The 23117-nt window shown below is 46.4% G+C and overlaps 1 protein-coding gene and 1 pseudogene across 3 annotated transcripts in view; both read left to right on the forward strand.

Annotated features, from left to right (window-relative positions):
- The window catches only part of LOC133761992 (putative Dol-P-Glc:Glc(2)Man(9)GlcNAc(2)-PP-Dol alpha-1,2-glucosyltransferase), a 48576-nt gene that overhangs the window by 5378 nt on the left and 20081 nt on the right, over window positions 1-23117 (forward strand). The window contains exons 3-4 of one of the 3 annotated variants that reach the window (XR_009866256.1): window positions 11096-11181; window positions 15820-16170. Coding sequence is in view for 1 of the 3 variants with exons in the window: in XM_062195062.1 (XP_062051046.1) it covers window positions 15820-15828 (9 nt within the window). In the remaining 2 variants the exon portion in view is untranslated. Of the gene's footprint in view, window positions 1-11095; window positions 11182-15819; window positions 16171-23117 lie in introns of those variants that run through there. The other 2 variants (XR_009866255.1, XM_062195062.1) reach the window with 2 other exon arrangements.
- On the forward strand, window positions 13587-13679 carry LOC133762697 (U2 spliceosomal RNA; annotated as a pseudogene).

Below are 23117 nucleotides of genomic sequence, written 5' to 3' on the forward strand. Positions count from 1 at the left end.
TTGTGTCAGAATTACAGCCGTGCTGTCTAAATCTGGTCAAGAGACAAAGGGTCTTTCACATGCGGCTTAAAAAACGCACAGTGAACCCATGGGAGTTCAGTAATAAGAAAATGCAAGCCCGCCTCAAAGTGAAGCCTGAATAATGGAAAAATAAAATTGTTTACAGTTCTCTCATGATCTCTCTCTCATATTGCAGGCCGCTCAAAGTGCTTGGAAAGTTTATATATAAGTTTAAGAAAATAGAGGACTTGATAGGCTGCAAATAACTAATTTATTTCTTCTGAAAGATTTAGCAGAGTGAAAAATATTATGTATGATCAGGTTATATTCTTGATTGAAAGTTATTTAGCATCTCAATAAATATATTCTTGATCATAAGTCAGAATAAATTGTGGAGGTAGGAAAGGGTGAGTTAGAGGCTCATCGGAGAGTTTTTTAAGAAGTTTGTGGAAAATGCTTATAGGAAAAAGCTCTGCATGGCTTTTAATTTTTTTGCCCCAAAATAAATTTTATTTTTTGTTGTTTTTTGTTTGAAGTACCTTTATATGTATTAGGAATCAAATTGTTGGTTTGTGCTTAAAATTTGAAAGTGGTGGAACCCCTTCGCTGACTCCTGCTATGAAATGTGGTGGCCAAAGATAGTTAGCGTTGACTGCCACCCCTTTGGGAAGGGTGCAGTATTAGTTTCCTGGGGTGGCTGGAACGACCCAGTACTTGAGAGTACTTCACAGTTCTGAAGGCCAGAAGTGTGACCTCGGAATGTTGTCACGGTCGGATCCTCCTGGAAGTTCCCGATGAGGGTCCTTTCCCTGTCTCCTTGCTTCCTGTGGTGGTCTTGGCTGATTGACGCGTCCCTGCCATCTCTTCCGCTGTCCTTTCTCACAGCCTTCCTCTCTGTCTCCTTTGCGGGGGCAGTGTCCTTGGATGTGGGGCTCTCCCTGCTCCGGGGTGACCTAATGTGAAATGATAACTTTACCTACAAAGACCTTCCAGATGAGGTCGCAATCGCAAGGTCTGGGTAGACAGCCTTTCCATGGAACACTTCAGAGTCTGCTGCAGTTACCAAAGGACATGTTAGGATAGACCTCGGGAGATTTGAGGAGATAATAGTCTTAGTGACATTGTTAAATACAACTTTGTGAGAACTTCAGAAAAGTGGCTTCTGAGGTCGTGTGTTTTAAAGTTAAAGGTGACTGGTATTTTATACCATTATCTTAAAAAGTGTTGGAATTGAAGGGGAGTTGAGAAATCATTTGCTCATGCTTTGTAAATGAGGGACCAAGTTCTACAGTAGGACTACTTTTTGTTAGTTTTTGGCTTCTGTGTCTACTGTTCCTAGTGCATTCATTGAGTAGTCATTCAATTTCAGTAAAACATTATTTTTAGCATGTCACCCTGATACATAAACTTGGAATTGTAAAACTCATCTTTTAACCTAGTTTTATGTTCACAGCTTTTTTTTTTTTTTTTAAGATGTGTTTATTTATTTGAAAGGCAGAGTTAGAGGCAGAGAGAGAGAGGTCTTTCATCCACTGGTTCACTCCCCAGATGGCTGCAATGGCTGGAGCTGTGTAAATCCAAAGCCAGGAGCCAGGAGCTTCTGCTGGGTCTCCATCGCAGGTGCAGGGGCCCATGCACTTGGGCCATCTTCCACTGCTTTCCCAGGCCGCAGCAGAGAGCTGGATCAGAAGTAGGGCAGCCGGGACTCAAACCAGCGCTCATATGGGCAGTGCCAGCTCCAGTTCACAGCTTTTAAAAGCATAACAACTGAACAAACTACTCTCCCCTCAACACTGGATTATGCTTTCTCTGGCTGTTGAGTGATGAGTGGGTATGGCCGTATTTTGCATTTGTAAATATAAAGTCCTGTGCCGGTGAAAACTGCAAGTGTAGTCTTGAATAGTAAATGCAGAGCATTCTTCTCAGTCGTGAGAAAGCAGGTAGAGTCACTAGTTCTAGCAGTGATTGTGGGACAAATGTGTCTCACCCCGACGTACGCTTTTTAATTTGATGAGAATACGTACTTGGAGAAATTGGGCTTTCATCATGAATTTATTATAATGGAGATCTAAATTTAGAAAGTCAAACTTGGAAAAAATTTCAGATAAAATAATTTTCTTGTCTGATACAATTCATGCAAGGAATTTTTTTGTGTTTGGTAAAATTTCTCAGAGGAAAAAGCTTTTGCTGTGATCTTGTCTGGCAAAATGAATGAACCATTCCAGTGCGTGTGTTGAAAACACTGCTGTTCCAGGGGATGACTGTTCCAGTTCATGTTCAAGTCTTGAGTCCTGCTGTTCTATGAGATTTTATAGGAAATCCATATTCGCAGGCAAGCAAGCTCAATCCTTCATAAAACTAGTCCATGAATTTAAAAGGTGCTATTTATTTCTTCACTATTGTTTTAAATCAGGGATGCTTCTCAATACTTGCAAGTGTATAATAAATATTTTCATTCTATTTTCTTAGGCAGTTGGGAATAGCCGTGTGCTGGTGATTTTTCCAAGATGTGTTACAGATAGTGGTGGTGTAAGAGCCACATATATGCGACACACCAGTCATTTTGTCTTCGTTGGTTGCACACAGAGCACACGCTCACCCTTGTAACATCAGCGCACTCCAGGCAGCAGCCAGGTGGTCCTTTCGGTTCTGGCTTTTAGAAACATTCTGAGTTACTGTGGGGTCTGGAACTTTTCAAGAGTTGTCAAGTGGATATTTTTGTCGTGAATTTTTTAAAAATTAGACTTGATTGGATTTGTTGACTAAAAGGTGATTATGAAAGAGATACATGGATTTCCCTGCTGGAGAGTCTGCTCAGTGAGTTCTGGTTCTCTGGATTCTGTGGGTTGGATTATTGCAAAGAATGCCATGAAAAGATCAAATGGGTGAGCTGTTCAGATTCTGTATTCGGTCACCTTGAACTGTTCTGATGTGTGTAAAGTTATACAGCATTATCTGTAGGTAGCGTTTGTTTCCCTTGCACTGTGTGTTTCTTCATATTTGTCTCTTCCCTCAGTGCTCACCCACCGTAAAAACTGTGTCTAATGATGCACTAAATGATTTCAATATCCTGAGTTCAAATGCAGCATGTCATTTTGAGAAGTTATTTTAGCATTCTGGCCTTCGTTTCCTCTTAGAGTTATTTCTGGAATGTACTTGTCATAAAATACCTTAAGAGAAATAGCTTAACGTAATTTGTTTCTAATAAACAAATAGCTCAATGTTTTTCTAGTTTGAACTTAACCTCGACTTGGCTTGACAGTCTCTTTATAATTGTCTAAAGAACGGGGAGAAAGGGGTCCATCATGGTGTTTTTGTTTTGTTTTGTTTTTACATCCCCTAAATGGTGGACTATTATTGTGGACCCACTTTTAAAAAGCAAACCCATGTTCATACAAAGAAACTCATGTTTAAGTTAGAAAGTGTTTATTACCTTTGGAGCAATGAGTATTTCATAAGAACGTGAAACAAGACATGGGGTGTAAATACAAACGTGTTTCCTCTATGGAGGGCTTAACTAGAACTTAGGAGCCATGGGCTTGCAGAAAATCATTTGGCATGGGAACGAGCAGTTCCTGGGTCGAATCAGTAAGGTAATCACTTTGGTGTTTTGTCCTCTTTGCGAATGAGAATAGTGTTTGTTCTGACTCTAGTTGGTATCTGTCATGGACTCAGCTTATTTTATAGAGCAATCACCCACTGTCATTTATTTATAACATTCAGAAATATCACACGTATTGTAAATATCTTCTGAATGGAGTTGTCGGAACAGAGTGTGGCAAGTATCCTAGGCAAATACGCTAATCCCCGTGGCAAGTTTTAGGAAGTACACCGTGCTTTTTAATGAGAAGCATCCCAACCCTTTTTAGGACCCAGTGTGAGAAATTTTTATTCACTGTAGTGTTTAATGGCTGTACATGTATTTACATATAAATATATGTTGTGTTTATAGTGTGATAGGATTTCAAAATTGTTGCTGTTTACTTAAAATAATGAAAATAAATAACCTTCAGTCATTAACTTTTCATAACAGTAGAACTGGTGGATTTAATGAGACATAGTTGGGTTCTTTCTGCGAGGCTGCGTTTTCCTGCCCTCTAATAACCTCTCTGGGTCTTTCATGCAGCGTGTTTTTTAGCACCTGATGTTGGCGGCAGATGTTTCCAACATACTCAGCTTTGTGTTGCTGGGGATATTAAAGTGAAAAGGGAGGGGCGAGGGGCTGAAGGGTTTTTTTTGTTTTGTTTTTTGTTTTTTGTTTTTGTTTTTGTTTTTGATATATGTATGGATCCATGAGTTCACTAAAATTACAGTTTTTACGTCTAGGATAAGAAACTCACAGTGAAGTAATCTAATAATATCTTTATATTTTTTTAATTGAAACTTTTAATTAATTTAATTTTAGGTCAGTCCACTATTAGATCAAAAGAAGCTAGGGAGTGTTTCCAACAAGAAAAATAGACAATCCTGTGTTGATTTTTCACATGGGAGCCGATCCGCTCAGTTCAGATGAATCCGTGTGTGTGTGTGTGTGTGTGTGTGTTACAAACAAGATGAGGAAGAAAGGGAGGAAGAATACCAGTACCAGTAGCTGTCACGATCCTGATGTGTCCGGCTGCTGGAGTACTCCTCACACAGTAATTGATTTTTTATGTTTCTTGAATTCTTGAAATGTTATACTTTTATCTGAAATCATTTTTCCTCCTAAGAGGACTAAGCACAAACTATAAACATTTTAATGTCATGGCCACTTGGGGGTGGTATTGTGCTGCGTTTCAGAGTTGTAGGTTTGTTTTTTTTTTTTTTTTTTTTCCAGTCTCCAGCTTTACAGTTTTCCAGTCCTATTTATTATTGTGTTATTCAGAATGCTTCCTGAAGTATTTAAAGCTAAGGGGAAAGTGAAGACAGTGTTGTGTCCTGTAACTGTAGTCAATGACTCACTCTGAGGTGTCTCCCCCTGTGCCGGCGTTCACTTCCCAGCCGCTGTGCTGAGTGCTCTGCCTGTGTTATCTCATGTAACTCTCCGAGCAGCACTGTTGTTAACTGTGCTCTACAGGCAAGGCAGATTAGCACCAGTGCCCAAGATCACAATAATCCCGGCCCAGGCAGCCCAGCTGTGCGCTCCTCTGCCCTTGCTGTGGGGCAGGAGGCCAGGGGTCCACTCTGAAATGTGTGACATTTGACAGAGGAAAGTTGTAGTGAACAATGACCTGTTGTAGGTCAGAAAACAGGCCCACAGGAACTTGGGCTGTATGGTAGGCCCCCGGCGCGTAAGGTGGGGTTGGGCTGTATGGTAGGCCCCCGGCGTGTAAGGTGGTGTTGGGCTGTGTGATAGGCCCCTGGCGTGTAAGGTGGTGTTGGGCTGTATGGTAGGCCCCCGGTGTGTAAGATGGTGTTGGGCTGTATGGTAGGTCACTGGCGTGTAAGGCTGGGTTAGTTCAGCCCTGGTTTCCGTCTGTGGAGTATTTTCTTCCTGAAGAACTGTTTATTTTAAGGGATTATGGATATACATTCCAGAAGCTTTTGAGTTTCATGTTTTGTTAAATACTGTTCTCTTAAATCGACTTGCTTATATGACTTCTAAAATTATATTGAGAATTTGTGTCATTTAAAAATGTGGTTTTTGACTCAATGTATTCTTGATAAAAATAAAAGATTCATTTGCCTTTTTACAGTTTGGGTGTTTTCATTTTGTTTGTCAGTGAATTTGTGGTTTTTGGTGTCCTCACACTTAGTTGTCTCCTCCACACTGCCTCCCACCCAGTGCTAAGCTTCGTCTGTGTTCTTGAAATACTGGGACTAATGATTGTGTCTGTCGTGGGTGCCAGCCATTAGTCTGTGTCCTCATCGTCTCCCTCGATTTTCAGACTAACAGAAGGCAGTAAATCACCGGCTGCTCACCTTGAACCGGTAGGGGTGTGGTTTGCTGGGGTGTGGTTTGCTGGGGTGTGGCTGTGGAAAGCCCGGAGTCTTTACCAGGCAGCTTCTGCGTGGCAGGACTCGGGCCTGGAGGAGAAGATCGGCGATCTGTGTCCCCAGACATCCACCGGGCCTCTTGGAGTGTCCCAGCTCGGTGCTCAGCCAAGGCTTTGCTCCTCGTGACTCCCCACTTTGACTTTGAGGGCCCCCGCTGTCTTCAGGCCCCTGCTGCACCTCAGGCTGCACACTCTGACTCTGCCTTCCAGAACAGCTGTGCCAACACCGGTGTGCTCTGGCAAGTACCGAGTCCTGTCCATTCCTTCGTTGCCTTTGTTTGCTCTCGGTGCCTCCAAATGGACTTTCTCTCTCTCTCTCTCTCTCTCTCTCTCTTTTTTTTTTTTTTACAGGCAGAGTGGACAGTGGGAGAAAGAGAGACAGAGAGAAAGGTCTTCCTTCCGTTGGTTCACCCCCCAAATGGCTGCTACTGCCAGCGTGCTGCACCGATCCAAAGCCAGGAACCAGGTGCTTCTTCCTGGTCTCGCGTGCAGGTGCAGGGCCCAAGCACTTGGGCCGTCCTCCACTGCACTCCCGGGCCACAGCAGAAAGCTGGACTGGAAGAGGGGCAACTGGGACAGAATCTGGCACCCGACCGGGACTAGAACCCGGTGTGCCGGCGCCGCAGGCGGAAGGGTTAGCCTATTGAGCCATGGCGCTGGCCCCACATGGACTTTCTTCTGGTTAGTCTGGGCGAGAGTGACCGTGATAAAAGCTGGTCACTCTGCCCAGGAGCCACGTCTGGATTATAGCTGACTTGCATCATGTGTGGGGTTTCTGCCTAGGCAAGTTGCTGGGGTTACTTCGCCCTGAGAAACGAGGAGGAAAAGTCCCTAAAAATAGTTGAGGTTGGAATAGTAGCCTTTGGGAATAAGGACGTCTATTGTGGTCCCCTGCATGCGTCGTCGTCTGTAGTTGTAGCCAGTGGCCATCTGATGGTACCTTGGGTGAAAAAATGGTAGCAGGAAACCCGGGATTGGACCTGGTGTTGCGCAGGGGGTTGCTGACATGCCCTGTCAGTGCCCATTGGAATCCCAGCTGTTCCCCTTCCAATCCAGCTTCCTGCCAGGCTGCAACAGGAGGTGGCCCGAGTGCGTGGACGCCTCCCTCCCTGCCATGGGGGAGATGCAGATGGTGCTCCTGGCTCCTGGCTTCAGCCTGAACCAGCTCTGGCTGTTGCAGCCATTTGGGGGCTGAACTGAGGGGGCAGATTGCCCCCCCCCCCACTCTGACTAACCTAAATAAGTCTTTAATTTTTAAAAATTTCTGTTAACAAGGAGAACGGATTTTGTGTATTTCACGGATACAGTTCTAAGACAACTATACTTCCCTTCCTCCCTCCTTCTTTCCCCCCCTTTACTTTTTCCTTTAATTTTTTCAATAATGTACTTTACTTTATAATCATAGGCTTAATGTTTTATTAACCATAATGTCCAAGTAAAAAGTAGAAAGACCCCTGTTCCATAGCAGTAAAGACAAGGGCTATAGACAGTAATAAAAGCATAAAACATCAGCTTCATTCTTATCCATTGATTGTTTTGTATTCCATATCAAATATCAGAGAAAGTGTATTTGTCATTTTTAGGATTGGTTTCTTTTTTTTTTTTTAAGATTTATTTATTTATTTATTTGAAAGAGTTATACACAGAGAGGGAAGGAGATAGAGAGAGAGAGGTCTTCCATCTGCTGGTTCTCTGCCCAATTGGCTGTAATGGCCAGAGCTGTGCCAGTCTGAAGCCAGGAGCTTCTTATGGGTCTCCCCACGTGGGTGCAGGGACCCAAGGACTTGGGCCATCTTCTACTTCTTTTCCAGGCCATAGCCGAGAGCTGGATTGGAAATGGAGCAGCCGAGACTTGAACCATTGCCCATATGGGATGCCTGCAGTACAGGCTGCAGCTTTTACCCACTACGCCACAGTGCTGGCCCCAGGACTGGCTTGCTTCACTAAGTATAGTGGTCTCCAATTGCAATCATTTTGTTGCAAAAGACAGGATTTCCTTTTTATGGCTGAGTAGTATTTCATTTGGAAAAAGAGAAACACAGAAGTGACCTGTAAGGAGCCTGTGGCTGGGGTGTTTCTACGGAAACAGTAGTCACATCAGGAGAAGGCATGAGGGCGCTTTTCCTGGAAAATCAGCATTTGGGATGCTGGCGGAGATCTGGGGACACACTGCAGAGGCACCCGGGCAGGGTAGGGGCTGTGCATGGGGACCCACGGTAAAACTGCCGTTCGCCTGAGAAGAGAGTGGTGGGTGAGTTTTTAAGCCTCATAATGGTGCCGTGAGTAGAATTGTTAGGATCGCCGTTGTGTTGGTGAGGAAAGTAAGGCACAGGGAGCTGGAGCTGTGAACCTGGGACTCGTGGCTCCAGGAGCACCTGCTGCCCTGACCGCCACTCCCCGGCACGGGCTGGTGGCCTGGGCCCTGGCTGCCAAGCTGTTTCAGGCAGGAAGTCAGAGCAGTGGTGTGTCCCGCACAGTGAGGGGAAAGGAGCGATTCCACACACAGATCCCAGGACAAATGGCTACTCTGAGAGAGGATTGCCAGGTTTCAGTTACAATGAGAAGATGAGGGGAACAGCTACGACCACCCGTGCCCCTTGCCCTCTCTCAAGCCCCCTTAAGTCCTGTTGTATGGGATGCAGAGACCAGAGAGGAGGGCACTTGCGTTTATTTGAGGCTGGGGCTGGAGCCAGGACCAGGAACTCAGTCCAGGTCTCCCACATGGGCGTCAGGAGCCGGAGCCGGGTATTGAACCCAGGGACTGTCATGTGGGACATGCCAGGCTAAACGCATGCTCCCAGAAGTGAATGAAGGATATGAAGAGTTTCAGGAGCTTTCCCCAGATGCTCAGACTGTAAGGTCCGAAGGCTTGAGGACAGATGTTGTCTTTATAGTTTCTTTCCCAGCCCAGCAATGTTTTTTGGTAAAGATTCATTTGAAAGAGTTACAGAGAGAGGTAGAGACTGAGAGAGAGAGAGAGAGAGAGAAAGAGAGAGAGAGAGACAGAGAGAGAGACAGAGACGTCCTCCATCTATTGGTTCACGTCTCAAATGGCTACAATGTCCAGATGTCCAGAGCTGAGCCTATCTAAAGCCAGGAGTCAGGAGCTTCCTCCTGGTCTCCCACGTGGGTGCAGGGGCCCAAGGTCTCAGACCATCTTCTACTGCTTTCTCAGGCCATAGCAGAGAGCTGGATCAGAAGTGGAACAGCCAGGACTCAAACTGGCCCCCGTATCCAATACTGGTGCTGCAGGCTAGGGTTTAACCCGCTGCGCCACAGCGTCCACCCCAGCTTATCAGTGTTGAAAGCTGTGGTACAATGATCAAATTTAAATGAAAAAACTTAGGCTAACATGGAATCTTAACTGCAATGATGCCTCTCTGTCTAATGGATCTAGGTACCAAATGTCCTCATCCTTGGGCCAGGGAGAGCAGGGAGAGAAGACATTCAAGAACCAAGCGGTGGGTTTTACTCAGCCCCACCTGGAAATCCATGGCTGGGCTTCTCTCCTTCTTTGCAGTGTGGGGGAATGTAACATGTGATAGCTAATGGTTCAGCAACAGTCTCACATGAGGCTATCCACGTGTGTTCCTTCCTGGCACACACACACAGCCTGGCCACCCAGAGGCAGAGGAGCTGGGGGATGCTGGCTTCAGAACTTTCAGACTGTTGCAGGAAAAGAGGGAAGAACGTGCACAGGAAGGCGGAAGACAGAGAGACAGAGGCCGGGGCAAAGCCGGGAACCTGGGGAGGGGGCATCGATTCAGACACCACTGACTCAGGGCCCGAAGAAACACTCAGGGAGCCCACAAGTGATCCTGCTGATCCCCCACTTTGCACAAGTTGGAGAGAGCTAAATTGCCAGGAGACAACCTTCAAACCTCTTTTTGCTCATTTTACTTACAAATGCCTGACCCCAACTTCCACAGCAGATGGCAGTCTTGGACATGTTTTCCAGTTGTTTGTCCAACACACTGCAGGCCATTTTATATACCCCTGTGTAGCACACACGCTCAGGGTCTTTGAACTTGGTTAGCTTTGAGCAGGTGCATTTGTGTTGAGGAGAGACGGGAGGGTGGAAGCTGGAATGGGATCACTCTGCACACTTCAGTTTCCTTGCACTTGAACATGGGTCACACCTTGCACTTGGCAGTTCTAAATCATGTGGGATTTGTTCTGTGTATTTACCAACAAAATGGTTCCCCAAAGCTTCTGTTGAGGGGCATTCTTGTTGCCTCTGTCTGGCTGTTCCAGCAGCACCCAGCCCTTTGGCGGCTGGCTACAGAGCACGTCCCTGGGAAAGCAAGGAAGCACAGGGTCTGTGTTTGTAATGCCGTGGAAGCCACATAGCATTGCGTAGAAGGTGGCTTGTAAAACAGGCGTGCATTTTCATGGAAATAAATGCAATCTGGAGTTTCTGCACATCTCCAAGTCGGTTTGAGTGAGGCACTATATGACTTGCAGCCTAGCTGTTGACATGTGCGGATTCTACGCTGCGGGAAAGTGAGTAGGCCCTCTCTTCTGTTCTGTAACGTTTAACGTAATAGCAGACTTTTCCTGGGCTACCTCTTTCTTTGTCTTCTAGACATGGAAAATGTCGTGATCTACTGATGATCCTGAGATTTTTCTCAGCCTCAAAAGTTAAAAAATTCAGTTTGGAGGCTCATAAATTTGTTATCATGCAATCTATGAATCTCTAGCTGGACCCTTAATTTCTTAATAAACTCTCAGCTAAACATTTATCATTTATCATTACAATGTTTAATTTCTTCCTAATTCAGTTTCCCCCTGTCAGGAGCAAATTCTTGGCAAACTGAAATAATGATAGAGTTTTGGAAAGAAAACTAACCCATTATAAAAAATAATTAGCATGCAACTAAAGGAAAATTCAGCATTGGCCCTCATATTTCTTCAGGGCTTAGTAATTTATGCTTAATATTTAAAAATGGTAAATTAACCATGATCAAAATGCAACTTTAAAATCTTCTAAATTAGAATTCTGTTTTATAAATATTGAAATAACTTCCTGGAGTAAATAAAAGAGAAATAGATTGAACAAAATGAAAGTGAATTCACTTCCTGATTAGCACCAAATTCTGATGACTATCTCTTGTCCGCAGTCATAAGGCAGCAATAGAGCACTGAACGAATCCGGAGGCTTGCCTTCAGATCCCAGCTCTGCCAGTAGTGTGCTGTGGGAGCCTAGGTAAGTGAACCCGTCAAGAGCAAGTGAGAAAAAAAATGCACGTGAAAATCATTTGGTAGTTTAATGGCCCACAGTATGAGGGGTGCACACTTATTATTAAATGTCACTCTGGGTATGCACCGATTTTGTTCACTTGTAACACAGTTGTTGTATGAGAATAAATCGATAGTGTTAGATCACTGAATCGTTGTTTGCAATCTGCAGAAGTATTATGAATTTTTTTTACATATTTCAGATGGGTTTTCCTTTTTAACTTGAAAAGACAGGGATTCTGCTAACTTTTTTACAGCAGATAATGAGCTTGTCTTCCAAAAACAGTGATGCCTCAATTTGATATTCTAAAAAAAGGAGAAGAAGAAGAAATCCATATGGTTCATTTTGTAGACTCATGTTGGTTGGGCTTTTTAATGATGCAAGGAAGAGAGACGGCAGTCACTGTGCATAGACAGCAAAATCCAAGTCCAGAGAGCATGGCCTGCACACCTGTGGTCTCGCACTGAGGGCCCAGTGCTGATGGGTCGGAATACACAGCAGAGCCTCATGGGGAACCGAGAGTGGTGAGAAAACCTCAATTCAGCACACCAAAGCCACAGAGGTTGGAAGTGGATGTCCCCGGCCTGCACTGTCAGTTCCTGAGCCAGGCGAGGCCTCTCTCAATGTAACACACAGAGATTTTCCTCCTAGGTCAATGCCGACAGCCGGTGCAGTGTCATGGCCACCACAGCAGAGTAGGTTACCTCGCAGTCCTCTTACTGCTGCTCTCATAAGAAGGTGGCATGAAAAATAAAAGATGAGAAATAAGTAAATAAAAGAAAGAGGCATAAACAAGTACAACATACGTGGATACAGGCAGTGCTGGATGTTAGCGTTTTTCAGTAATAACCAGAAACTTTTTAATGCTTCTTTTCATCTACTTGAGAGGCAACATAAGAGAGAGAGAGAGAGACAGAGACAGAGACAGAGACAGAGACAGAGAGAGAGCGAGAGCGAGCGAGCGAGCTTCCATCTGCTGGTTCACATCCAAAATGTTCACCCAACAGCCCTGGCTGGGCCAGGCTGAAAGTAGAGCCTGGAGCTCACTCCATGTATCCAGCAGAACTGGCAGAGGCCCAGGCTTTTGAGCCATTATCCTCTCCCCTCCCCCCGGGGGTGCATTAGCCAGAACCAGCACCCAATATGGGATGTGGGCATCACAGGCAGTGGCTAAACTTGCTGAGCCACAATGCACCCCCAGAGCCATTTCTAATGTAATGAATATGTAAGTGTACAGGAGTGGTTTTATTTCCTCAGTTTTCTTTCTAAAACTCCTGTGGAAAATAATAACCCATCAGTAGTTGCTTGCCGAGTCCTCAGTGGTGTTCGTTTGCTGTAACTACATAACCAGTGTGTGGTAAGAAGGTGGGAGGTAAGAGCACATAGGCAGGAAGTCATCCACAACATGGGCTCCTCAGAACTGAGTCTTTCTCACACCGTGCACATCGCCGGCATTCTTCTTCTTCTTTTTTTTTTTTTAAAGATTTATTTATTTGAAAGTCAGAGTTAAACAGAGAGAAGGAAAGGCACAGAGGGAGAGAGAGAGGTCTTCCATCCGCTGGTTCACTCTCCAATTGGCTACAACAGCTGGAGCTGCGTCGATCCGAAGCCAGGAGCCAAGAGCTCCCTCTGGGTCTCCCACGTGGGTGGGGACGCGAGGACTTGGGCCATCCTCCACTGCTTTCCCATGCCATAGCAGAGAGCTGGATTGGAAGTGGAGCAGTCAGGACTCGAACCGGTGCCCATATGGGATGCCGGTGCCGCAGGCGGCGGCTTTACCCGCTACACCACAGCACCAGCCCCCGTGCATTCCTTACTAGACCCTAATCTTCTGCAGTGTCTGTCTTATTCACACAGGCCAAGTGTATAAGCATAGGAAATGTTCAAAAAATATTTTGTGACTGTGTAAATGAATAAGTAGATGCCTAAGGAGGGCAAACTAGACCAATGTTTACGTTCTTCAAATAGAGAATTCGAGTTAAATTCAAGTCTGGCAAACATTCTATAAACTTCTCATTGCCTGTTCTTTTGTCTGAGATTACCTTAATGCTCTAAGGCCAATGTATTTTTCTAGGAAAAAATACCTTCCAAAAAAACCCCAGGGGAAGCTGTAGATTGAAACAGGCAAAACTCACATCAACCAACAAGTTAACCTTCTTTGGATAATTCATATGAGCAGCCCTACTTAAAAAAAAAATTGAGTCATTTTGGGAAATTTAAACACTGAATAGTTGATGATATTAAAGGCTTATTACTCTTAGGCATACTGTTTCCATTAATTTTTCAAAAACAGTTCTTTCAGAAATATATTCTTAACTGTTCTAAAAAAAGAATGCCTTCCTGGTTTATATTTTTTTAAAAATATTTATTTTATCACTTCACAGCCTTTTGGCTAAGATCAAGTTTAGTATCTGTTCTTATCAGTAAAAAAATACTTATTTTGTTTATTTAAATTGCAAAGCTTCAGAGGAAGGGAGAGAGAGAGGTATCAAGATCTTCTACCCACTGTCAATGTCCAAAAGGCTGGGCCAGGCTGCAGCCAGGACCCCGGATCCCCATCCAGGTCTCCCACATGGCTGGTATGGATCAAGCACTCTGTTGCTTTCCCAGGCATATTAGCAGGGAGCTGCATCAGAAGTGGAGCAGCTAGGACTCGAACTGGGGCTCGTATGTGATACTGGCATTGCAGGCAGTGACAACCTGCTGCACCACAAAACTGGCCCTGTCTACCTACTTTAAAATGAAGAAAACATAAAATAGCCTCTAACAGAGTTCAGGTTGCAGCAGTGGGTGTACTTGTATTATTAATGTTCTTTTCTGTGTGTTAGGATATTTATTCAGGGGCAAGCATTGTTTGCAGTGGTTAAGGTGCCACTTGGGACATTCCTATCTCATATCAGTGCCTGGGTTCAAGTCCCAGAGCCACTCTCAGTCCAGCCTGCCAACATGCACACTGGGAGGCAGCAGGTGATGGTTCATGTAGTTGGGTCCCTGCTCCCCACGTGCAGACACGGTGTGAGTACAAAGCTCCAGGTTTCTCTTGGCTTAGCCCTGGCTGTTGTGGGTATTTGGGAGGTGAGCCAGCAGATACAAGATCTCTGCCTCTCGCTCCCTCTCTCTATCACTCCACTTTTCAAATAATAAATATTTAAAAACTATCCTGAGGTATGCATTTAAAAATCTATAAGTGTATATATATATATATATATGTGTGTGTGTGTGTGTGTGTGTATATATATATATATATAATTTGAAATATTTAATCTTCAGTACTATCCCAAATAACATTTTCTGAGACATATATGTATACATACATGCATACATGTGTGTGTATGTAGTATAGGAGCTATGAAAAGAAAATTCTTCATTTTGTGTTGTCCATAATTAGAGTTAGTTATGTAGCAATTTAGTAACTCGTGGCACAAAAGAATATTTGATAGCCATCACAATTGAATGTCCTATACTATTTAAAATCAGCACTTTATAGGAAGGAAACAGTGGGAATAGGCATTGGCTTCGTGGTTAAGGGTGCACAGCTCCTACATGCATGTGCCTGGTTCCATTCCCAGCTCTGGCTCTAGACTCCAGCTTCCCACTAATGCAGATCATGGGAGGCACGGTGACAGCTCAAGCGATCCGCTTCCCTCCATCCATGTCACAGGCCTGGATTGGGTTCCTGCTCCTGCTTTGGCCCAAGCCCAGCCCTGGCTGTTGCAGGCATTTAGGAAGTAAACTAGTGGATAGGAGCTCTCTCCCTTTGTCTGTCTCTCTCTTTGCTTCTCACACAAAGAGTAATAAAACATATGGAAAATAAAACTATATAAAAATAAAATTAATAAAAGAGATTGAGGCTGGAAATGAAAATGCATTTCCCTGGGCTCACCACTGCTCCCTGGCCCATGGCTGCGAAGAGGTACAGAGCCCCCGTGCGGGCCCCGGTAGCTGATGGCTGCCAGAGCCGCCCAAGTCCGGGCTCAGCCACGCGGGCGGGTCAGGCCGTTGGGGGATGACTGTCAGGCCCACTGGTGGGCAAGGTGGCAGTTAGACCCAGGTGGCAGCAGTCCTGTCAAGCTGCGTCCCTACAGTGGCTGCCAGGATGAGGTTTGTGTCAATCAGTCTGCAGCACAGTTGACTCTTGGCAATGATTTGTTTATTTGAGAGGTGGAGTTGCAGGGCAGAGAGAGAGAGAGGGAGAGGGAGAGGGAGAGGGAGAGGGAGAGGGAGAGGGAGGGAGGTCTTCCATCCACTGGTTCACTGCCCAGATGGCCACAATGGCCATAGCTGCGCCGATCTTAAATCAGGAGCCAGGAACTTCCAAGTCTCCCACATGGGTACAGGGGCCCAAGCACTTGGGCCATCTTCTACTGCCTTCCTAGGCCATAGCTTGTGTAGGAAGTAGAGCAACTGGGACTTGAACTGGTGCCCATATGGGATGCTGGCAGTGCAGATGGCAGCTTTGCCCACTGTGCACACGAGCCGTGATTCTCCTGTGACATCAGTTTGTTGAGCTGCAGTGACTATGCACAGAGACCTTCTTGGCAGATGATGCAATGGTCCACAATTAAACCATTTGGACCAAGGCTCAGACGATTCCGTTTTTTCCAGGATTGTTGATCGTGGCTGTGTGGATTAAAGTTGGATTGGACTTATCCTCTGTCAAAGAAGACATCAGCGACGTTGTCGCCGGTCATCAGTGTTGCGAAGAATCATTTGATGGCATCTTGTTTATCACCGGTGGTTGCACGATAGTCTTGCCACAGTGTGTTAACACTGTCACAGCATGTATACTCCCAGCCTCCCTGGCAGGGACTGTCCTTCGAGTCACTGCAGTTCAGGAACCTCCGTGTCTATCTCACCATGTAGCCGTATGGATTCTGTCCGGTAATGGATGTTCCTTGCTTATCCCTCAAAATTTATGTTATTAGTATGATTCACTTAATATAAATTTATGTTGCTATGGGGAAAAAAGGTGTTTCTCTTTGCATCATCAGCAGTGGCCGCTCATTTCTTTGTTGGCATTGATCCCTGTACACAGCAGTATGCTTTATCTTACGATGTGGCTGACCACCGACATCCTCCAGGGAGCCACGTCTGCGCGGCTCTGAAGACGTGCTGAGCTGAGTCACCCAGTTCAGTTTCCACTGAGACCTTTTAAATGTTTTATCCTCATACTTAGTTTTTCTCTTTCTACATCAGGGTATATCAAATAATGATAAAATGTATTTATTTTGTTCTCTCTCTTTTTTTTTTTTTTTGACATGCAGAGTGGACAATGAGAGAGAGAGAGTGAGAGAAACGGAGAGAAAGGTCTTCCTTTGTCGTTGGTTTACCCTCCAATGGCCGCCGCAGCCGGCGTGCTACGCCGATCCGAAGCCAGGAGCCAGGTGCTTCTCCTGGTCTCCCATGCAGGTGCAGGGCCCAAGCACTCGGGCCATCCTCCACTGCCTTCCCGGGCCATAGCAGAGAGCTGGCCTGGAAGAGGGACAACCAGGACAGAATCCGGTGCCCTGACCGGGAGTGTGCTGGTGCCGCAGGCGGAGGATTAGCCTATTGAGCCGTGGCGCCGGCCCTCTCATTTCTTTCTGTAGTGGTCTTATGTGGCTTAAGTTAGATTTTTTTTCTTTGCTGTTATTTGTACTGCTGTTGAGGGAGAGGTGATTTTTGTGCACATAAATAAGCAGAGCTGTCTTCCCACAACAGGGTTCAAACTCTGAAAAAGATACAGCCACTCCCGCAGCTGTGGGGGTGCAGTTTTCCTTCCCCTCCTCCACTGTGCCTGTAAGGTTAGGGAACATTGGACTTGATGTAAAAGATCTGCTTTCTGCAGAAGGTGACTGACATGCCCAAGGTACCCCATACACGATGAGAAAGATACCAGGAAGCCATCAGATCTTTGTGGAGCAAGTCTGTAGAATTCTACATTTGTCATCAGCGCCTTGTTTTCGCTGTTAGAGATCTCAGCAGAAAGTGGAATATCAGTGAAGTCATTATTGCAAAGTGCATATCAGCAGTCCCCAGAGTTAAAACCACAGCTCAGCAGATGGGCCTGGGCACCCCCAGTGCTTCTCCCCTGGTCTCAGCTACACCCACACATTTGGCCGAGCTATCCCACATGCGAACAAGCGAGGCAGTTGGCTGGACCTCGGATTCCTGGCCTTGCGCCGCTGTCAGGGGAGACTGGGATCCTTCCCTTGGTGGCGTGGTCGGGGCCTCCAGGGCAGCAGGAGAGGGTTAGCCCCATGAACTTGTTTCACTGGGCCGTGTCTGTCACACGTCCGAGCCCAGAGTCCCTACAGACAGCAGGCGCCGAGGGCTGCGGTGGGGAAAGAAGCGGATCCGTGGTGTCTTCTCAGTCAGTCACAGATGGGTTTGGAGAGAAACTGACTCACAGATTCCTGCTCTGACATCTGGCTAAAGGTATTGATTCATTTGTCATCATTGCAATGGTTAGTGACTTGTGTGTAAAACAAGTCTTATGTTGGCCACATCTTACGTTGGTGGCTTAGCTCACTTCCATGATGACAGGCATGGTGTTCATGCCGATGTTTTAAACGTTAAATTATTTTTCCAGCACAAGAACTCATCCTCAGCTTTTCATTACTGGGTCGTGTATCGTTTTTTGTTTCCTTGAGGACTGAGGCATTTTCAGACCTTGCCTTAGAGGGTGCTGTGTATCACTGAGTTCTGTGGGTCTGAAGCCCACAGTTAGAAAAGAACTACAGGCTGGCGCCGCGGCTCACTAGGCTAATCCTCCGCCTGCGGCGCCGGCACCCCAGGTTCTAGTCCCGGTTGCTCCTCTTCCAGTCCAGCTCTCTGCTGTGGCCTGGGAAGGCCATGGAGGATGGCCCAGGTGCTTGGGCCCTGCACCCACATGGGAGACCAGGAGGAAGCACCTGGCTCCTGGCTTCGGATCAGCGCAGCGCCGGCCATAGCAGCCTTTGGGTGGTGAACCAACGGAGGGAAGACCTTTCTCTCTGTCCCTCTCTCTCTCTCACTGTCTAACTCTGCCTGTCAAAAAAAAAAAGAACAACACTCCCAGCCATCAGTCTCGAGCTTTGTTCCGGAAGAGTGGACTGAAGTGAATTCACAGCATTCCGGGTTTTCCGTTGGGGCGTGTTAAATGACTCACCCCACTGACCTTCTTGGAAACAGCTTGACGTGTCATGTATAAACACGAAGGAAGCGTCCAGAACATTCTTCACGTGGGCCTCCCTTTACTGCAGTGAGCCGAGTGTCTGTGCTCCAGGTCTCCGTGTGACCTCCGGCTGGAAGCGATTTCTGTAGTGTCTCTCTTTCTGCGGGCTCACCCGGGTGTTGTGGACGTCGACCTGTGAGCTGTTAACAGCAGAAAAGCCCACGCCCTAAGCACAGACAAGATCAGTCAGAAACAAAGTGCTGGAAGACAGGAAGTAGCCTTTCCTAGACGCTCAGTTTCTCTTCCCTGTTGCTGTCTGTGTCTCTCAGCCTGTCAGCCCTCGCCTCTTCCTGCAGCCAGGGGTCTCCGCTGGGTTAGGAAGCGAGGGTAGGAGCTGTGCGCCCCTCCCGTCAGCGGCGCAGAGGCCAGGGGAACCACGAGGCCTCTCTGTCCAGTAGCCCAGGACGCTCACCATCGCTCCGTGCGCTCTGGTGGCCCTCCCATCAGGGGGCCCAGCTCCATGTAGGGGTTTGACAGGATGAAGTCACACAGCTGCCGCAGCTTCGCCCAGCCCAGTGTGGCGCTTTGGGGAAAGTTCTGGTCCAGTGTGTCCCGAATTTCTGTGTAGAACCTGCACCCAGGAAATGGCAATCTGTGCTACAAAGCAGCTCCACCGAAGCAACCAGCGACCCTTGCTAGAAAGTCTGTGCATTTGAAATCATTTTCCTTTCCTTTCCTTTCCTTTCCTTTCCTTTCCTTTCCTTTCCTTTCCTTTCCTTTCCTTCCTTCCTTCCTTCCAGTGCACACCAGGAGTCTTAGAGTAACAAAACCTTCAATCTCAGGTTTATCTGGGGAGCTGGAGGAAAAAAAAAATTAAAAGTATTGGTCAGAGAGCCACTGATCCTGCAAAGCCAGGAGCTGTCCAAGGCGTCTTGCACTGCATTCCATTCACTAGGTTATGATTAGCTCTTTTCAGGTCAGTGCTTGTGCGGTTCATTAGCTACTAACTTTAAAAAAAAAAAAAGAAACAACTTTTTTTCTACTATAGTTTTTAAAGAAATACCACAGGCTTATTATAAACAAAAGAGACCTGCCAGCGAGCTGAGCCGTGTGATTTCAGTAATTTGTACATTAACGTTGCTGCCGTGAGACACAACGTGTGGAGCAACAGGATTCCGTGTCTTTGAAATGCGGTGCTGTGGGGCCAGCTAAACTCCCCTGAATTCTTTGTCGACTGCTGTTCAGCCTCTTTGTTCTCTCTGAGCCGCACAGAGCATCCCAGCTCCTTCTGCAGAGCCCTGTCATCGGTTGCAGGCACTGAGAGAGGTGCCGCGGGTTCACCCGTGTGCCTCACCCCTCGGGCTGCTGCAGCTCCTCCAGGAACAGCACCTCGTCTCCCAGCCACTGCCCTTAGCAAAAGCTGCAAGAAAAGCCCTTTTGGAACCTGTCAGCTCTCTTACGGCCACCACGCAGAGAGAAGCAGCAAGCCCTGAGCCCTCTGCGGTGAGCTGTGTCCTGAGGACGTGACTTTGTCTGCAACCTCTGGGCAGAGGTGCTGGCTGCAAGGCCAGGTGAGGCCACACTCAGAAGACAGCGAACTAAAACAGCGGTTGGTTTAGATGCAGGCCTCTGCAGCGTATCACAGAGTGTGTTCGTAGGACCAAGTATAGAGTCCCTTCCCGTATGCACATTTTCCCGTATTACCTGTTGTTCACTCTCCATATACTCTGAGCCATATTACATGTTGTCCCTGACATCAGCAACAGCAGAGAAAAACCAACCTTTATTGGGGAACATCTTTGGGCTTGAAATGGTCATGCAGACGTTCAATGCATTTTCTTCCAGAAGCTGGGGCAGAGTAGTGAGGAAGGTAAGCAAGACGCCTAGTTTCCCAGAGGTTCCATTTTATTTAAAAAGGCAGGCGGTTATCAAGGAAACAGAATCATTTCAGATAATAAAAATGCTATGAAGATTATTTTAAAAATGTGATGTGATGGAATGGGTTAGGCGGGAGACCCTGGGAAGTAGGCTAAGGGCATCTGTTAGAAGGAGATCTTTGTGTCACATCCTGAATGTTAAGAAAGACAAAGCTAGGGGAAGTGTTGGGGGAAGAGTGTAGCAGCTAGAGAGCAGCACGTGCAGAGGCCCTGAGATCTGTGTGCACGTTGTGTCCTCAACCCTCATGAAGTTTTTGTCATGGCATTAGGCCAGTTGTCCAGAAGGAAAACTGAGCACAGAAGGGACGCACGTAAGGCTGCTGACTGAGCCAGTAAGGGGGACATCACGATAGGTGGTCAGGATCATCTGAGCACAGACCCCTCCTCTTTTTGCCAGCCATGCAGCTTCATGGACCCCCGTGAAGAATGAAGCACAGATGACAGGAGCAGCCTCGGAAGAACCGGAGCTGCAGGTCCTAACGTTGGCGCGTCTCCTGGAGGAGCCCCGTTCTTCGTTTCCTTCTACTAAAAAGCACAGCAGAGACCGTGTCTGGCCGTCTACTTGTAGCTCATTCAGTAGGCAGGGTGCGTGTCCACTGTGCAGCTACACTGCTTCTGTTGAGGCTTTGGAGTACAGTGGTGGTAAATAAATGCTGTGAATTATTTTCAGAACTGAGTGGTGTTTTGTCTTGTTTTGTGTAATGTTGGGAATTCTAGCACTGTAACTTGTTCTCCTAAAACGTGATGTGGAAGAGCATAAAGCAGAACACAATTTCAGAATCCCCCCGGTTGCTGGCAGAAAATTATCTCAGGAATTTACTCTCCGACTTTGTGTTAGATGAAGCCAAGTCCCTTTTTATTCTTCTTTGAGTGTGATGGGAAATGAATAGTTGAAATCTTCCTTGATTGTCAAATTTATTGCTCAGTTTTTTGCAAGACAGAACTCTTACTAGGCATGGATGTTTATTATATGATTTGTAAAGCACTGGGTTGTTTGATGGCTGTGGCTGCCTCTGATCTCTGAGGAATTCCAAAGGACAGAATCGCTGATCTCAAATACAGCCTTGCCTGGATCTACTGCTGTGGTTTCCTATTGGACATACAGGACACTGGAGCAGCCAAAATAATGAAATTGTGTCTATGTATCCATTTCCATGAAATAAGTGAGGACTGCTTGGAAAGGCAGTGCCTGGACTTGGTGTTTAATCGTATTTCATACCAGGAGTGAGAAGCAGCAACAGTGATCTGTATTGACTTACAAAGTGCTTAATGTTGCTGATGGATGGGTAATGCTGCCACACGTTACTGCCTCATTGTTCATAGTCTTTATACTGGTGGAATTTATGCTTCCGTAGTTTCGCTGAGAGGTAAGGGAGCTAGATCATGTAGGCATTATGGTACTCTAAGGACTTCGGCTGCACTCGGCGGGGAGGAGAAGGAAGCAGGGGCTTTTGCAAGGAGTGCCATGGTCTGACCTGTGCTCACGGCCGAGCAAGCCTGGCTGTTCGAATGCGGCCTGATGGGTGGATGCACTGAAGTAGGGAGGTGAGGTCGGAAACAGCACCTGAGAGGACACGCACAGACTGAATATAGGAACCAAGCTGCCGTGAACTTGGCTTAAACTGATGTATCCTCAGGGCATGAAATCGTTTCTGGAGTACGGCATAAGCTCAGTAACGCTTGCTGCATGACTGAACGGAGGGCTAGGTGGACATCAGTCCTGCATGCTTCGCTTTTCCTCCCCATCTGTTTATTACTTAGCTTTAGAACCTAAAATGAAAGGGAAAAGCAAAGCAGCCACTTTTCTGCCTACATTTAATTGAACTCAACAAGTTCTTTTAAAAGCACTTCTATGGGATGGCTTCTTTGGGATATTAAGGACATCAAATACCAACAGCGTGTTCCCAGGCAGCGAAATGAGATTATTGCTTAGGGTCAGGGCTGTGCCACAGTACACAATTCACTTCGAAATTAAAATTGCTACATAGGATTTAATTTCCTCCTCAGAAGGGCAGCCACCCCTCGAGTGCATCAGACGTGGCCTCTTCTGCCTTACTAGAAATGGAGCCACGTGACTGTAACATTCCCAAGCGCCTGAATTGCAGGCGATAGTAAGAAAACTTTAGGGAGGAGTCGCACAGGAGTGTATTGCCTATGCAATTTTATTTATTTCTTTGCATGAGAAAGCAGAGAAATAGGACCCCTCCACAGGATCTCTGGGCTGTGTGAAGATCAAGTGATGACACACCAGTTATCTCTGAGGAGCGGGAGATAAAGTGGGTTGTCAGGAAGCACAAATGTAACAGATGTTATGTGCCATTTTGATGATGAAGCATGTGAACTACTGGCTACTTCAGGAGTGATTGAGTGAGGAAACAAAACATGTTTTTAAAAGCTGTGGGGGAGGGGGAGGGAAAATGAGCTTGGAGCAGGTTGGAGAACCTCAAGTGTTTCCAGTGCTCCTTTCCCTACCCTCACAGGCAATTCATTTGAGGAGCTGCTTCGTGCCGTGCCGGCATCCTCAGTTCATGTCTTAGCTGCTCCTCTTCTGATCCAGCTCTCTGCTGATGGCCTGGGAAAGCAGTGGGAGATGGCCTTGGTTCTTGGCCCCTCACACCGACATGGAGACCTGGAAGAAGCTCCTGGCTCCTGGCTTTGGATGGGCCCAGCCCTGGCTGTTGTGGCCATTTGGGGAGTGAACCAGCAGATGGAGGACCTCTCTCTCTCTGTCTCTCCCTCTCTCTGTGACTCTGCCTCTCAAATAAAAATAAATAAAATTTATTTGAAAAGCAGAGTCACCAAGGGCAGGAGGAGAGATAAAGAGATTATCC

This window comes from Lepus europaeus, chromosome 6 (assembly GCF_033115175.1).
Source record: "Lepus europaeus isolate LE1 chromosome 6, mLepTim1.pri, whole genome shotgun sequence".
NCBI lineage: Eukaryota > Metazoa > Chordata > Mammalia > Lagomorpha > Leporidae > Lepus > Lepus europaeus.